General features: G+C 30.7%; 3 protein-coding genes across 12 annotated transcripts in view; 2 read left to right on the forward strand and 1 right to left on the reverse strand.

The window, feature by feature from the left end:
* LOC117601331 (uncharacterized) overlaps nt 1-5325 on the forward strand; it is a 14572-nt gene extending 9247 nt beyond the window's left edge. For 6 of the 7 annotated variants that reach the window (XM_034317970.2, XM_034317965.2, XM_034317969.2 and 3 more), the window contains 7 exons: nt 15-1647; nt 1714-2000; nt 2431-2542; nt 2610-2952; nt 3030-3270; nt 3359-4224; nt 4472-5325. In XM_034317970.2, the coding sequence (XP_034173861.2) occupies nt 15-1647; nt 1714-2000; nt 2431-2542; nt 2610-2952; nt 3030-3270; nt 3359-4224; nt 4472-4643 (3654 nt within the window). In that variant the 3' untranslated portion in view covers nt 4644-5325. Of the gene's footprint in view, nt 1-14; nt 1648-1713; nt 2001-2430; nt 2543-2609; nt 2953-3029; nt 3271-3358; nt 4225-4435 lie in introns of all 7 variants that reach the window. The other variant, XM_034317972.2, reaches the window with a different exon arrangement.
* On the reverse strand, nt 15-13175 carry put (activin A receptor type 2 punt). Of its 4 annotated transcripts, XM_034317984.2 has the most exons (11): nt 13155-13175; nt 12592-13007; nt 11993-12183; nt 11768-11933; nt 11541-11695; nt 11061-11440; nt 10804-10990; nt 10603-10740; nt 10401-10532; nt 10145-10322; nt 15-9793 (listed from the first exon to the last, which is right to left on the reverse strand). In XM_034317984.2, the coding sequence occupies exons 2-11, from the start codon at nt 12641-12643 to the stop codon at nt 9753-9755; spliced, it is 1620 nt and encodes a 539-aa protein (XP_034173875.1). In that variant the 5' UTR covers nt 12644-13007; nt 13155-13175; the 3' UTR covers nt 15-9752. The 4 variants fall into 4 exon arrangements, with proteins under 4 accessions (XP_034173875.1, XP_076544695.1, XP_076544693.1 ...); XM_076688580.1 differs by lacking the exon at nt 13155-13175 and having other exon boundaries at nt 11556-11695; nt 11777-11933; nt 12592-13148; XM_076688578.1 differs by lacking the exon at nt 13155-13175 and having other exon boundaries at nt 11777-11933; nt 12592-13148.
* Nucleotides 13176-13580: 405 nt separating this feature from the next.
* LOC117601341 (uncharacterized) lies at nt 13581-16370 on the forward strand. The gene is made up of 7 exons (XM_034317992.2): nt 13581-13966; nt 14039-14212; nt 14310-14512; nt 14587-14740; nt 14807-15075; nt 15168-15383; nt 15473-16370. Exons 1-7 carry the CDS (start codon nt 13918-13920, stop codon nt 15524-15526), a joined length of 1119 nt encoding a protein of 372 aa, XP_034173883.1. The 5' UTR covers nt 13581-13917; the 3' UTR covers nt 15527-16370.
* Nucleotides 16371-17221: the final 851 nt, after the last annotated feature.

Raw genomic sequence — 17221 nt, forward strand, 5'->3', positions numbered from 1 at the left:
ATATTTTTCAACAGGTTGATTCTGCAGAATCAAATAATCATGCACAACAATTACATAGTTCGGGATCTGTAATGAGTCGGTCTATAAACGAAGAAAGTTCAGACAATGGGGAACATAATGCAACAGGAAAGAAATTACAGAATTTAAGTCTCGTCAAATTATTTATGAAACAAAAGAGTATGAGCGCCGAAGGAATGAGTCTTACATTGGATCAGTCAGACTCTGTTAGTGATAATGGATGGCCTACGAGCAACAGTGCTAGCGATAGTGGTACTAATACAAATACACAAATACAACGGCAAGATGTAAAGGATACGACTAAACGTCAAGTTCCAGAAAGCGATTTTTCTATTAATTGGGTTAAAGGTGATCTTTATAATAATCAAGAATTAGAGAATCAAAAGGATAATTTAAATAACATTCCAAAACACTCGTCAATGATAAGCGAGCAAAAGGATGAGATGTCATCAGCGTCTGTGGAAGAATTATCAGAAAGTATGTCTAAATCGGATTTAACGCACGATAACGATAATGATCAAAACGACTTCGATGTTGCTTGTGAACATCAGCAAAAAACAGCGTGGATTAAATCTGTGGAGAAAAAGTATCCGATTTGTAAAACAACTGGGATTCAAGCAATAGCTGAAACGGGCGATAATGCTGTTCAAACATCTTTAATATATACACCGCCTACGACAGAAAAAGAAAATCCTTCTTTAAGAGAAACGATCGTTAACAAAAAGCCGGTTTATGTTGTATATCCGAATTACGCATTGCCCGATTTATCGTTTCTCAATATTAAAGATTCAAAGTTGGACAACGTTGCGTTAAAACCGCAGGGCTTTGGAAAGAACAAAGTCAGTTGGAAACATACTGGTAGATCTGGTAGACCGTTCTCCTGCAATGACATAGACGCGTTACGTCAACGTGGATTTTCACACGTTAAAGACTGGGAGTCATTGACATTCCTTTTGCCTACCGAGTACAAGAAAATTTTGCACGATGTACCAGAAGTTTCAAGGTACATCAATATTAACGAAGAGGTTAAAAAGCCTCTTTTCTGTTTATCACCTCCGATGCGTCACAAAGCTCGACCTATAAGTGAAATAATACCAAATAATTCATCTTCTACTAGTAGCACCGCAACGCAGCCATCGTCTGGATATCGTGGATCGTCTACAATATTAACTGATTCTTCAACAAATCAACAAACATTAAATAACGCAACTAATCCACTATATCTTTACCGTTATGATAGTATTAGCTCCGAGGCCAGTTTAGTAGGTAACGATAAAAAAATACATAGGCAAATTAATAAAGCAAAAACGTCCTGCCCGTCTTTACCGAAACGATCGATCTCGTTGCCACACGGAGATCGTGAGTCTGAGTTTTCTAATGGAAAAGTGCCACCAAGACCACCTTTACCCAGAAGTATTTTAAGAAAAAGTAAGGTTCCTGCTAGTAAAAGATACAGCATGTTTGAAATGGGAGATGTAGAAGAAATAGAAGATCAATCGCCTGAAGTAAATAAAAGAATGTCTTTGCAAGAACCGTATTACATGAATAATGATTTACCATTAGCGTGTCGAGGAAGAATTGTCGACTCAGAAAAGGATGTTGATGAAACAGAAGAGAGATACCATACAGGTAAATATTTATTATTATTCTACTATTAAATTATTATTATTTCATATGCTGTTGTTTATACTTTAGAAAGAATAAATGAAGTGGCTAACACAGGGGACGTAGAGACTGAAAATTTTGAACATAATGAAGATGATGTTAGACAATTGGAAGAATTTTTGAAACGTAGTGGTTTTTCGTCACAAAGTAGTGACGGTGATACAGAAAATCCCGATGTAAAACTAAGATCATACGTACGAAAATTTTTATCTCTCAAAATGAATAAAGATATTACCAAAGCTACTGATATGATAGAATCACAGAAAAAGACTGTCAGTTTTGCCGTGCACCAAAGAAAAAAATGTTTAGACAATAAGGTAATTTTTTGATATTGAATGTTGTACAGTACCAAGCATAGTAGACTTCCACGGGTTCCGCGGTTCCTAGCCCTCGCCGCGTCGTAAACTTCCCCTTCTCTAGATCCCACCTTTTCCCTTCGGAGCCCCAGAGGTGAATGACTATAGCCGAAGAATAGAGGTCCCTGGCTCCCCACTACTTGCGCATAAACGTTTGCGCGGGAAAATTTGAATTGATATTTACATTATTATTCGTACTTTTCAGTTATATACTAAATTTTATAACATATAATAATTAAAAATTATATTATTTTTTTTCTAAATCACTTTTAATATCAATATCGTTAAAATCAAGGTTTTGTAAATGTCCGCTTTCTATGGAAGCCTATTGTGTTCGATACTGTACATATGTATATATTTAATATGGATTTAAAAAATGTCTATTTTTCAGACTAATAATCTAAATACCGTTACAAATGAACAAAGTAAAGAACCTGCACTTGTAGAAGAAAGGAGGGATACGAGTCCTGATAGTAAATTACTGGATTTAGATGAAAAAAGAAGTAAATATATTATAATTCTTGCATTTCTTTTTTTAGAAACATATATTATATATAAATTAATTTTCAGAAATGATATTGTCTGCAAACAAAGCAGTAGATCTATTGTTGAAATATTGGAATAGCGAATCAACTCATAGTAGATCGAATTACAGTGACAAAAATGAATGTGCTCAAATTTGTCTTAGTAATTTATGTCCAGCTCTATATGCTATCATGTCAGATGAATTAAAACCACATTTAAATTCTACATTCGGACCAATAACAAATAGTGTTTGGCAAGTGGTTGAAGCATCTTCTCAGCAAGGTCCTCTTACCAAAACATTGAATGAATTAGTACAAAAAATTAATGGAGAAGATGTTATTACGGAAGGAATGTTAAAGTTTCATGCATTTGTATTCGGTTTGTTAAAGTAAGTTGATACAATTTCAAAAATAATTCCACGTATATTGTATAATCATTCTATAATTAAATTGATGTCTTTTGCAGTTTAAGAGCTTTAGATGCATGGTTTGCATACCTATGTACCAGAGAGTCTATCCTCAGGAAACATTATAATAGTAACAGTTTATTCGTCGCAGCTTTAGCCAATTCAAATGCACGAGAAGTTGTCGATGCTCTCTTATACATTCTAAATCCCCTTGCATTTTGCCCATTTCAGCTTGATCTTCTATATCAGTATCGTCAACTTCATAATAGTTTTGGTAATTTAAATAATCATAACGTAAATGTAAGTATTGGAATACGGTTTTATACACGCATTATTTATTTTCATAGGCTTCGTTAATAATGTTTAAAACCCAATGATGATTTTGCAGGCTGTAAACTTTAGAAATGTCGATCGGTCTCCAAAAGAACATCATTTTGATAAAACTGACACTTGTGCAATGGTTTCTAGTCCAAGAAAAATACGTCCAAGATCCTGTGTCGCCTATGGTAACTACGACGATAAATCTGGAGATATGCATAAGCCCGATATGGAAATTGTGAAGAAACGTTTGAGCAATCCTATAGGTTCAAAAGTATTTCGCGCTCTCGACAAACTGGCTTCTGAAGATTCTGAAGACTATACCGATAGTTTAGAACATTCACCGCTGAATAGAGCGTCGAACAGACATCCTGTATCTACGAAACCTCATGGTCAGGATAAAATAGATGACGATGATAACATGCCTGGTGAAGCGAAATTTAGGAAACTTCAAGAAAAGTGGGAATTGATGGTTGGAAAAGAGGAGTCAAAGAATCAACCAGCAATGTCATCACCTTTGTCACCTACGCGAACACCAACGAGTTTAGGAAAATCTAAAATTCCTAGGCTTCTTACTTCGCCGGTAAAACAATCGAACGCTATATCGGGACCTTCCAAGAACACAAAATCTCCTGTTTCGGGAATTCCATCTTTAAAGAAACCTGTCATGCTTCCGATGACGAAAACCACGCCAAAGAAACCTGTCGAGGTAAAGAGTAAAGATGTAACTAAACGTACTAGCAGAGTGGATCAGGAAGTTGTAGGGACAACACGAATTCATTTAACACGACCTAGTTCTTTACCTTACAAATCTTACGGGGTTATGTCTAAAGAGAAAAATTTAGTATCTCCACAAAGACGGGCAGCATCTACATCTTTACCACGACCAACCACCGCTACTACCACTACAAGAAATACTACAAAAAAACGGCTTAAGTATGTAAAAAATAAAGTATTAGTAGTGAGATATACATTTCATTAATAACAAAGTTAATTTCTAATTTTATATTATAAAATTATGTTCTGTACTTAGTGGCATACAGCTAGAGCTTAGCAATATTATTTATAATTTTTACTGCATCTTATATTTTTTGTTCTTAGGTGTAGAGCTTAATCTTTCGTTGTTTTTTCTGTTTTCTTTTTATAGATTAATTAAATAACAGTTCGCACATCTCGATTCCAGAGAGGTTCGTACACTTACACATAGAATGCGATCTGAAAATGGGCATCTTGCATTTGGAGAAGGTGAGAAACTGAAGGTACTTTTAGAAGTAAATAGTAAATGGTTGTTATGTGCAAGAGGTGATGCAAAAGGTTTGGTTCCGCGGATGTGTGTGCACTATATTCAAACTTAGCCGAACGTTTCACATCAGTAAATGAAAAAGAATAATTTAAAACAAGTGGAACAAAGTTATAAAACTTCAAATGCCACGCTGAAGACGTTCCAATGAAATCGAAGAAAAATAATGTACAGTGTATCAAAGGAAAAGTATAGAATTGTTTTTAAAGTATGATACAGTAATTGTTATATGATTCATAATTGTTTGAATTGCTTCATTTATATCAAGTTGCGATAGTATTATCACTCATCTATTGTCATTGATAAAGAAAGTAGATATCGCTAGTCATAGGCTTTCAAACCAGGTTATATTTAATTAATTGAACATATACCTATTTATAACCAGAATGTACATATATACAGTAAAATATGACATAATTATGATGGATAAAGACGACAATGACATGTAATAACTTATAATATTATGAATGTAACTGTGATCATAGTGTATAGGTAAGTTTATTAATGCAAATGTGCGATACCGTTGAATTTTTATTTTTAACGTTGTAACTTATATTTTATTCGTATCTATTCCGTACTTCGCACGTTTAATGAGTATCTCATTTAGTTTTACTTGATGTGTAAATTATTGTATCTGCGCGCTTGTGGTTCGCAAAAATCACATTTTTTTACTTGCTTCATGTATTCTTTAGTATGCCGAAGCATACAATGTAATCAAATAAAATCTGAAATTGTAATTGTATCCCTGTATATTTCCTCGTATAATATTCCCTGTAAGGCATCTTATTTATTTAGAATATGATGGTAGTGTAAATAAATATAAATAATAAATATGAAACAAGCAAATTACAAAACAATGTTCTGCATCGTTTAAAGTTACTAAATTTGTCAAGCTTTAAACACATATCAAAATGATATCAAGTTAATAAATTCATTATATAACTATACATAAAAAAGTGTGGCTTTATACGTATTTGATACGTTTGTATATATAAATAAAATGTCCACGTTTATTAAATACGCTTTTTTTTTTCTTTTAATATGTTCCCATTTCTCGTAAACTTTGGTAAACCAATTTAAGCCGTCTCGCTTACTACAATGTTTATTACTTTATGTGCCTTTAACTATGCAGATTATGTTATATATTACATTATTGACAAAATAAACTGTTATAAAACAGTTGTAATTAGTTTGACAAATGATCATTTATCACTCCTAATTAATAAAACAAAAACGAAATTATCTACATGCTTAGATTACAAAATGTTATAGTATTTTTTTCCAAGCACCGATCTTATTCTTTTTTTTTTATTCCCTCTTCTATAATATTAATGTCTATAATCGATACCATGATCGTTTCATATTCTGAGGAACTTTTTCTATAACCGACATTCCTTTTATACAATGCTATGAAAAAGATGATGTTCCATAATTAATGGATTTTATTAATATTAAGTGTGAAAGTAATGCTTTCCACATTGGTGTGATATAAAAATTGCATCAAGCTATCATTGCAAAAATTTGTTGCTAAGTAATATGATTTTAAAAACAGTTACATCCAATATGTGTAGGAACATTCTATTGCTATGAATTATATTACTTTTTAAATGATAATTAAGAAATTACTTTGTTTTTTTTTTTTTTTTTTTTAATGATCTTACATCTAAGGTATATTTCGCTCAAATCTTATTTACAGTTTTCTTATTTCAGACCAGATGCAGATACGAGACATGCCTCATTAGTCTGTTATGATACAATGTGATACAAGCGAAATACATAATAAACAAAGTTTTACAAAAAATTACCGTGTAATGAGTTGTTCAAAATTGTATATCAGTAATAACAACAACAGTACCAGAAACAGACAATGCGATTAAATGACATGTATGTCACGTATGATATGAAACTGATTACGGTATCGGAAATATTTTGATACTTTAACGCTAAATTACAAAAGATGCTCGTTATATTTACAAATATGATGTTAACAGATATTTTACGTTACGCAAATACAAATATAATTATTTAGCAAAATTCAAAATTTCTTAAATACAGGCTTTCAACGAGTACACTATTCTCACAATTCATATAAAAAATTGTATATAAAATTCAATACTTTTTCAATAAAACCAAAATTATTAATCATAATATTTATACAATTTGAAGTTACGAGAAAATATAACTCAAATTGAAAGAAATTATAAAATTACCTCTTAGTTTACATTAATGATACTAATAAGAATTTCTATACCCTAAAAGTTAGAAATTACAATATTGATTTACATTAGTATACAGTATATTATATGTGACTGGAATGCCATTGTGGTACTGTCAATATTAAAACCTAACTTTTGTATATATTCATGGGATATGATTCAGTTGAGTAAAAGATAAGCGGTGTAACATGATACATTGTATGCACGCCTATGATTTGTATGTCTATCTATTTACACGATGTTTTAAAATATTACCTCACCATTGCATTCTCTTAAATTTGTAAGCATAAAATTGAAAACATTTTTTTTTATCATAAATAAACATTTTACTTTAGTCTTACCTTGATAGACTGATTTCCTTATATTAAATGCATTGCTTCTTCAATTTTTATACAACAATTTCTATTGAATCGTGTAACTATATAACAAGTTTTAGCAATGATGAGATTAAAGTATTACTATTACACAATTTTTACAAACAAATTGTCCCGCATATACAGCATACATGAAATAAAAAATTTTTTAATTGAAACTTGTTTTAAATAATGCAGTTCTCTGCTTTTCGATATGTAAAAGTCCAAAAATTTGTTAAATTCTAAATAGTTTCATAATTAATCCATAATTGATTGTAAAATGAGTGACTTAAATATGTGACAGCATAAAAAGTAACTATTAAATAAACTCTGTACTCTATAATTCTCTAATTATTCAACATTGTTATAACTATATTGCATTGCAGTGACAAATAGTATACGTGAAGATCTTTAATGTTATAAAATAAAGATAATACTATGTAATCAATTATGGATTAATTTTTTATTGTAACGTGGTGACACGATTGCCTCATCTGTTACATCGCCAAGCTTCGCCTGGCTTTGCCCTAGTAAAATGAGCCCCGTACTTACACACATACCCCTTCCCTTCCACCCTTACCTTAGCGAGCGAACCGAAATCGGCGAGTCCCCCTAATTATCAGCCTCTTTTGGCATAACGATTGTAAATTGGAAATTTAGTAACGGGTGCGTTCCGCGCACCCCGGAATTTTGGGGTGATAGGGTAAGGGTTGAAGGGAGGGGGTGTGTGTAGGTACGGAGCGCATTTTGCTAGGGTAAAGTCAGGCGAAGCTTGGCAATGTAACGGGAGGGGGGGGGGGGAATCGTGTCACCACGTTATACTATTTATAACATCATACATTAAAGATTGATTAGTATATACTACCGATTTCAGTGTCTCTTACATAGCTAAAAATCAATATACAAAGATGAAGCTGCAATGTGTGCATATAGTATTAGTCTTTTGGCACTGCTAAAGCCTGGTATCAGAGATAAAACAATTTGTTGATCTTTTACTTGCTCTGATAAATTATGATCATGAAGTATGGGCAACATTTGAAATACAGTTAGGCCTTATTTATGTTGTTTATGATACTTAATCCACATATTTATTATCACAGCTTGTAGAACAATTATGCGACCTTCAATGCAACAAACTAATTTAATTTTGTAAAATTCATTGGCTTAACTATTTATGAAAAAAGTTTCGTTATTCTATAAGTTTGATTGATAATGCAATTTATTTTTAAATGGAATCAAACTTATTTCTTAGTTTAATGAGAAGGATTCAGAGCAAGTAAAAGAAATTATTTACTAAAACTATAATTTAAACGAACAAACAATACCTTAAACGTGCATCTTGAATGGCCATTGTTTAAAAAAAGAAACTTGAAATTATTTTGTACGTTTCTTAAATGTATTCAGTCTAATTATAGAATTTCTAATGTAATCAAATTGAAAGGACATCTAAAATGTATAAAGAATTGTAAACCTTTAGGAGTATTGTCTCAATGTTCATGTTTATATGACATTTTCATTCTAAGAAAGAGTAACATAATATTTTATACAACTTGTAAAAAACTTTATTAAAAAATATCAATTTCATTCAATCCGTTTGGTGTATATGTTATTAAATAAAAAACAAAAATTGTAACATTCAAGAAACTAACAAAATGAGGCATATCATACTGAACGAGCACAATGAAAATATCATGGTAATATCTATTATGTGTGCTGTAATATATTGGTTCAAGCAAGATGCTCCGTTTTCTTAAATATCTTCAATAATATTGTAGCGTCGACGCGAATGTGTCCTCAGGATCCAGTTGTAATAAAAATGTCTCGTCGTGATTCTCCTCGACGCAACAATATAAGTAGCACGTGATAGTTATGTATTTAACACTTCACTGAACACTCAGAGGATACAAGATTCATTTCGAAACTAGATTACACGTGTAATTAAAGAATTTTTGATACAATCGTGTGCTATTATAAAAAACCTAACATAAATGAAGCAAAACATATAAAGGAAGACTTTCATTTTGCTTAATAAAATTTAATCCATGAACATGAAAATAGCATTAATTTTGATTGTTTATAATATATATTTTATATTCTAAATTATAAAGCTAGTTATCATATTTACCAGATCATATACGTATATAAACCAACCCATTTTAATACGAATTTCATGTCAATTGATTGAGCTTTCAAAAGAGAATCAATTTTTTTGTTATGAAAACATGTTCATGAAAAAAATTTTATATTTAAAAATAAGGTAATCACCTTAAATGTTGTATAAAATGCAAAATAATCATATTAACTTATTAATTTCATGCAGAAACCCTAATAAATTCCCCATGGCTTCCAATCAGTTAACTTGACTGTTTCTACCAGGTACTTTGTATAAAATTGTTGAGGCATCTTCTTTGTAACAATTCACGTACAATACGATTTTATAGATAAAAATTATTCATTAAATTTCACTTGGCTAGTATTCACTTTGTCATCTCAGAACAATCATTGCATAGTTATCAACATTAATGAGGAATGTAGCTGCTCTATGTTTAAAAAAAGTACTATTCATATGAATCTCAAAATTGTTGTTTATCATCATTAATACTGTATACATAATATTTTCTCATCGAAACACATTTCTGAAAACAAAAAAGAAAGTAGGAACCTTTGTCTTTACACGTTATGGATTCTTATTGCAAAACTTTTAAAAGTGCGATGTGGTTATATAATTAAATGAATGAATAATTTATTTCCCTAATAATAAAATTTGATAAATAACAATTTAAAAAAATCGTTCCTTTAAAAATAACTCGATCTGATATCTTACTCTATAATAGAAATAAAAAAATTAAAAAAAAAAAAGAATAATTATCACAAAACGGTGTGTACTATTTGAACATTCCTCATTGATGTATACGTAAAAATTATGATACAGCAAATGGTTGTGCAATTTCACTAAAGCTATAATACACATAGGATTAACTACATACTAGATTCCTTAGTGGTGATAGTCTCGTTGGTATTATCAACTCGTATTAACGTCGACGAATTTAAAACAAGCGTCCTACTCAATGTAGCAACTCTTTCCATTACACAAGAAGCTGAAAGACGTGCTTCAGCATCATGATCCCAACACTCTTCCATTGTATCACAAATTGATTGAAGACCCTGAAACAATAATAAATCTTCTTAAGCCTATTATACGTAATAAACAATAACGTTTTACATCTTTACGAATATCCTTACGGGATGTTTACGCCACGTTTCTAAAATGATCGGCCTTTCTTTTTTATGCACAACACTTTCTTGCATATCTTCTAACGTGGGATGAAGACCGACTTCATCCTCAAATGGTAATCTATATTCTCCTATTGGTCCCTAAAGTAACAAAACATGTCAATTAACAATACAATATTTTGTAAATTAAAAAATATAAATAAAGTCTTACATCCTGTACAGTGCATCGAGAAGCTAATTCCCAAAGCACCAGACCACAAGCGTACATATCGATTCGTAAAAATGAATCTCTGGTGAAATTAATTGCCCCTTCTAAAACTTCGGGAGCCATATACCTTCTCGTTCCAACCTGAAAACCCCCCAAAAAATAAATTAAGTTTCATAAATTCCACCGACTGAACAACAAACGTACCTGCCCGTGGGTATCGCCGCAGGGTTTTCCGGGATGAAATATTAGTGCTAAACCAAAATCTGCTATACAGGCACTCATATCAGATTTTAGCAATACATTTTTTGACTTGAAATCCCTATGAGCCACAGCAGGTTTATAGCCATCTGCTTTATTGGCTGGAATTTCCTCATGTAAGTGCATCAAGCCTCTAACAAATTAAAATATATATTATAAAAAAATATATATTTCCTAAATCTGTATTATCTGTATAAAATTACCTTGCCATAGATTCTGCTATTCTACACATTTCAGGCCATGTAACAACATTTGCTTTCAAATAATCACATAATGAACCTTTTTCATGGTATGCAGTGATTAACCAGAATTCAGTTTGTAAATTATCCCCTCTTTTTTCAACACCTATGAAACGTAATATATCTTCATGGTCCATATGTGCTAGTTTGAAAATCTCTTGTTCAGTTTGCCAAGACTGTTTGTCTTGTATAGGAAATACTTTTACAGCAACAATTTCATTTTTCAATTGTGCCTTCCACACTGCTCCAAAACGACCACGAGCTTTAATCTCTAAAAGCTGTATTGGACGCAATCCCAAATTAGGAGATGGTTGTGGTAATGGAAGAGGTTCTAATGTTGGAACCTACAAAAACCAGTTTATAAAGTAATTATACAATGAAAATGGTTAATAAGATATCATCAAAACCAAAAAATTTAATATTTAGTAATTGAGAGATCTGTACATATGCCTTCCAAACCTCGTTGAAATATCTCAACTTCCTCCGCCGATAACACCAATACAAAAATGGCAGAACAATAGCAAGAAGAAGCATAGGTATTGATATTGATAAAACGAGTGTTATTATTTGTTGCTCTGTATTTGGAACAGGTTCTGGATCTAAAAAAACAATTTTATTTAATACTTAAATGCGTTTAGTTCATCTAATATTGAAAAAAAGTAAATATAAACCTTGTATACCAGGTTTGGAAGAAGAAGTTGGATGAGGATCCCATGTAAAATTCTGATTACACATATTTCCATCGCAACAACAAAAAAATAATTCTTTTTTCCTTTCTGCACTGTTTTCAATGCAGTGTGGTCTATCATAACAATCATTACTATCCAAAAAGCACCCCTAAAATTTATAATAAATAAATAAAAGACAAATATTAATAATATACAATATTTTTATACCTTTAACTTAATTATAGATTTTTTAGTAGCATTGTCAATTTGCCATAATACATAACAATGATTTCTTTTGCCTGGATCATGTGGTCCACATTCTTCTCTTCCTGAACATTCTTGTTGGGATTCTGTACACATTGTTTCATTATAAAATTCGCAAACTGAAGATCCTTTGACATCGTGCCCTAATGTAGGACCTAAAAATAACAATGACTATAAATCTTTAATATCAACAACAGTTTGTAGAATTTTTTTAAATTGTATTTACAAACATTAATGACATCAAAAGTAAAATACATATTAATTAAACAAAAACAAATATATATTTTATGTTAAGAAATAAACACTTTACAATCAATAAAGTTTCATATAAGAAAAAGAATCTAAACAATCACATAATTGTCATTCAACAATATAGCAAATAATGAACCACGTATATAAACTATAAAATTTAATACTGTTCATAAAATACATAAAATTTAATAATGAAATTTAAAACACATTCGTCAAAAAAGTAGAATCATAGTCTCTGAAAAATTTCACATTAACGTATTTTAAATCGTGGATACAACTGTCAAATAAAAGATAATGGAACAATCAATTACCTAACAATCCTAGGATGAGATATGGCAGTATGGTCGCATATGCGGACATCATGAATGGATCGTAAAAGCATACCAGAAATTTGAAGTCTATATAGACGCACGGTGTTTGAGATGTGGCTAAAGCGCCGGACTTTGGTGCGCAAGGTCCGAAATTCGCGCTTAGCCTTCACATCTGGGTTATTTCTATATACATAATCCACATCATTGTATATCTGTCTTTTAAATACGGTTCTACGGATCCATGTTTACAGAGGTTGAAGTTGCGGCAAATTAAAAAAATAAAGGAATTGAGTCTATTAGCTGTTAAGCAAATTGTAGTAATTCATCCACCAACACATCTCTCTTCCTCTCCTCTCCCTCGCTTCTGACGGAACGCGCAAACCATAGATTTATGTCACTTTTTAATCGTCGAGACACTGCAATATCAGTCACATTCAATTGATTACATTAACTTCGACGAATAAACGGTCGAATTTAACGAATACAAATGCACTTGTAAAACAATACGTTCTAAAAATATTAAGAAAAATCGAGTAAAGCTTAAGGACTCGTAAAGTACATACCAGACGCACGGAAAGATGAATCATAAACTAATGGATTGCAATAGAATGACTACGTTGATGGGAAGCTAATGGGTGTATTTGCAATTTCCAATATTATCTTTTTAATTAGCAGAAAAATAAAATAATATGGTCTTATTTTATTTATTATATAATGGGAATAAAAACAAAATAGAAAGAAAATTTTATCTCGAGGGTACAAAAACACAAATCAGGGATAAAGTAATATCTTATTACCAGTGATCTTCTATACAAATAATGAGGAATTCACTTTAAACTTTGAAGTTACATTATAAACTGAATAATATTAATTTATAGCATATAAGTATAGCATATCTTTAACTTTTGCGTTAATAAAACAGAGGAACGTTCTTATCGACTGCGCTAAATACACATTAATCAGTCATAACTTTGTTCCGAGTTCTTACCGGTTCTTACTCTTTATATTTTGTTAATGGTTGATGTGTAATTTGGACTATACTTAAACTGTATCCGAGAATCGTCGGTGAACTGTCTCATGATTTTGTCTTCTTTTAACTTAAATCAACTGAAATTAAGATTACTGTTGATGATTTCGGCAAAAAATATTAATACAGATTCATAGTAACACATTTCTTTAAGTTTTTAAGGTTAGGTGACAAGTAGCAGTAATCTGATAATTATATCGCAACCGAAGTGTCATAACGCCTAATGACTTTCCTGCTTTAATCGAAGTGTAGAAGACAAAACGGAGAAATAATTGTTTTACTTTAAATGACCAGTAATTATGGCAACGTCTGATTCTGATAGAAAGCCAAGAGTCATAATTTTAGGAGGTAAGTACCATTTTGAATGATAGTATAACGGAAGCGATAAATAGAACTAAAGAAGTTTTATCGCCAAAACAGGATGCGGTTTCATAGGACGTAATCTTGTGGAATACTTATTGGAGAACGATCTCGTGTCTTTTATACGTATCGTAGACAAAGTACCTCCGCAAACAGCTTGGCTCAATCCTAAACACCAACAGTTATTTGAACATCCTTCAGTCGAATTTAAAAGTGCTAATTTAATTAATGCAGGTAATTAAAATCCTAACAGTGGTTTTTCATGAGAAATTTAAACAATCATTGTACCATCTACATGCCTTATAATCATTTTTCTTACAATTACTTGTAGCATCTTGTCAGAATGCATTTGCGTCAGATGAGTCAATTGATTATGTGATTAATTGTGCTGGAGAAACAAAAAGTGGTCAAACAGATCCTGTATATAAAGAGGGAATTTATAAGCTGAGCATGAATTGTGCTCAGCAAGCAGCAAAACTACAGGTTAATCGTTATGTAGAAATATCATCTGGTAATTTCAATGCTACTGATAAAGTATGTAAATTGTAATATCCCTTTGTTAAGTAATTCATTTAAAAGATGAAATCAATGAATTAATCATTTTATAGAATCCTCTCAAAGAGGAAGATAATGGGGAACCATGGACATTTGTTGCCAAGTATAAATTACTGGTAGAAAATGATTTAAAAAACATACCAGATTTGAAGTATACAATACTTAGACCAGCTATTGTCTATGGTTGTGGAGACAGAAATGGTTTAGGTAACATCATAATAAATGAATAAACCCTTTCTATAAGATATTTCATAAAAATTGATCTTTTTATAGCACCACGTTTAGTAGTGGGAGCAGTTTATAAACATTTGGGAGAAATGATGAAATTACTTTGGGGACCAGATCTTCATATGAACACAGTTCATGTGAGAGATGTAGCTAGAGCTATTTGGCATGTTATGAATAAGCCAGAGGCTATTGGTCAAACATACAATGTTGTTGACGAAGGTGATTCAACTCAAGGTTCAATCAGTGCAATTGTTTCAGAGTTGTTTAATATCAATCATGATTACTGGGGTACTGCACTGTCTACATTAGCTAAAGTATGAAAAAAAATCTTATTACAAATGCATAATGTACAAATTATAAACTGTCAATGCAAATTTAAAAGGTTATTTTTTGCTACATATCCTAGACAGACATGAGTTCTGTAGTCGAAGAAGTAAATGATAAACATATGGGACCTTGGGCAGATGCTTGTAACAAAGATGGAGTGGAAAATAGTCCTCTTTCTCCATATATTGATCAAGAACTTCTTTATAACAAACATTTATATATGCAACCAGGAAAATTAACAAGTACTGGATTTAGTTATTTTTATCCAAAACTCACAAAAGATGCTTTAAAAGAGGTAATTATTTAAGCATCTATAAGAACATTTATAATAATTGGTAAACTATTATTTTTCAAACATATATTACATTAATTATTGGTTTCTAGGTTTTGGATGACTATGTAAACATGAAGATATTTCCACATTCCTTGGTTTTATGAATCTTAACCATGCAGACTGCCATGATTAATTATTGAAGAAATTTACAATGATTTGTATAAATAATTTTTGGAGCGTTTCACCTTGTGCCTAGTAATATATGCAAGTTATATACTCTATTGTATGTTATATACCATACTCGTATTTTACCTGCTAACAAAAATATTGTTAGCCATGTTTAGAGAGAGTATACAGATGGAATATGAAGATTTCATATATAAGCCTATTACAAATGTGATAAACTAGAAATTAATGTACTTAATTTTATTGTAGTTTGAAGTATAAAATTTTTGCATTTTTGAACTGCTAGTCACGTTTTGACCTGTAAGATTAACGTGAGGTTGAGAAATCTTTTACATGCCCAAACTTATATATATGTTATAGAATATAACGTTATTTGGGGAAATATTTTAAAGAATTGTGTACATCGCCAAAACAAATTTTTTTTGTACTGAATTTTTCAAGACTGGGAATACAAATAAAACTGTTAAAGAACTAACAAGATTTACAGATATTTATACAAGATTTTGTGTTTTTATATCCATTGCATTCCATTTAATATATATCTTCCAAGAGCTGTGACTCATAAATAGAAATCTTTTTATTCCAAGTAAATGGTCTTACAGTTATGTAAGTTTAGAATATTAGGAACATTTGAAGTATATAGTGTATTAAATCAAGTACAAATAATATTAATTAAGCTAAAACCTGTTTCAAAAACGCCAAAATTAAGCAAATCTGTAGATTTATAATATAAAATTAAGTAAGCCTACTTTTGCATAGAATGTAACAAAAATTTCATAGGCTAATGGCACTAAAAGCCAAATAAAATTAATAGTATTACTCTTTTGAAGCAATTGTTACGATACTTTTACAATAAAGTTACTCATTTATGCATTCATTTGATTATTTTATTATACCTTTAACATTACTTAGTTATATTTTCTGGGAAAGGATACTAACTTTTATTTTTCATATACCAGCAACATTGATACATTGTTGTCTTAATTTTATTCAATCATTGGTTACAACAAGATACTGTGTTCAGAAGGGTCAACAATATCATTAAATATTTTGTGTATTGTTTTAATTTTAATACTTTAAACAATAAGATTATAATAATTTCATGTAGTTCATTATACATAATATATTAAACAAATATATATACACATAAATATATATATTTGTTTTTAATATTTTCTGCAGATAATGTATGTACAAGTTGCAGGTAAAAATATTTATATAAAGTAACTGCACCCTAAAAAATAGCATAATTATCGCAACAGGTTAATAATATAAGGATCAGTAAAAAAAAAAATGATATGAGTTTACGAAAAATAAATTAATAAAGCTTCCTTAATACGTAATAATTACTATAATTAACGATAATAATACAAATTTCAATTTTTACCGGATTTACTTCTCATTTTTATATATATCTTATATAAAATAAAGTATAATGTCTTGGCTTATCTACCCATTGTATGGGAGAAAATATTTTCTGAGGTAAACTGTATAAATTTAAATTATAGTGCTGTGTAATAGGTACTGTGGTTAAGTTAAAATTAAGTAATGTAAACTACCTACCCTTATATAGGGTGGTAATAATGGAGGTATATTTATTTGACTAGAGTCGCCGTACAACATAATTAATACTTTGATAATGTTATGTATGGCCAATACTATTGAATTGGTGT

The sequence above is a fragment of the Osmia lignaria genome, chromosome 6 (assembly GCF_051020975.1).
Source record: "Osmia lignaria lignaria isolate PbOS001 chromosome 6, iyOsmLign1, whole genome shotgun sequence".
Lineage (NCBI taxonomy): Eukaryota > Metazoa > Arthropoda > Insecta > Hymenoptera > Megachilidae > Osmia > Osmia lignaria.

Bases quoted from the DNA above. Each gene is read 5' to 3' on its own strand.
- put (XM_034317984.2), bottom strand. From the start codon at position 12,643: ATGATGTCCGCATATGCGACCATACTGCCATATCTCATCCTAGGATTG. The intron at 10,741-10,803 runs GTACGTTTGTTG...GGGGGTTTTCAG, and splicing joins GCGGCGATACCCACGGGCAG to GTTGGAACGAGAAGGTATAT. The intron at 9,794-10,144 runs GTATGTAGTTAA...TTTTGTTTTCAG, and splicing joins TATCACCACTAAGGAATCTA to AAATGTGTTTCGATGAGAAA.
- LOC117601341 (XM_034317992.2), top strand. From the start codon at position 13,918: ATGGCAACGTCTGATTCTGATAGAAAGCCAAGAGTCATAATTTTAGGA. The intron at 14,741-14,806 runs GTAACATCATAA...ATCTTTTTATAG, and splicing joins TGGAGACAGAAATGGTTTAG to CACCACGTTTAGTAGTGGGA. The intron at 15,384-15,472 runs GTAATTATTTAA...ATTGGTTTCTAG, and splicing joins CAAAAGATGCTTTAAAAGAG to GTTTTGGATGACTATGTAAA.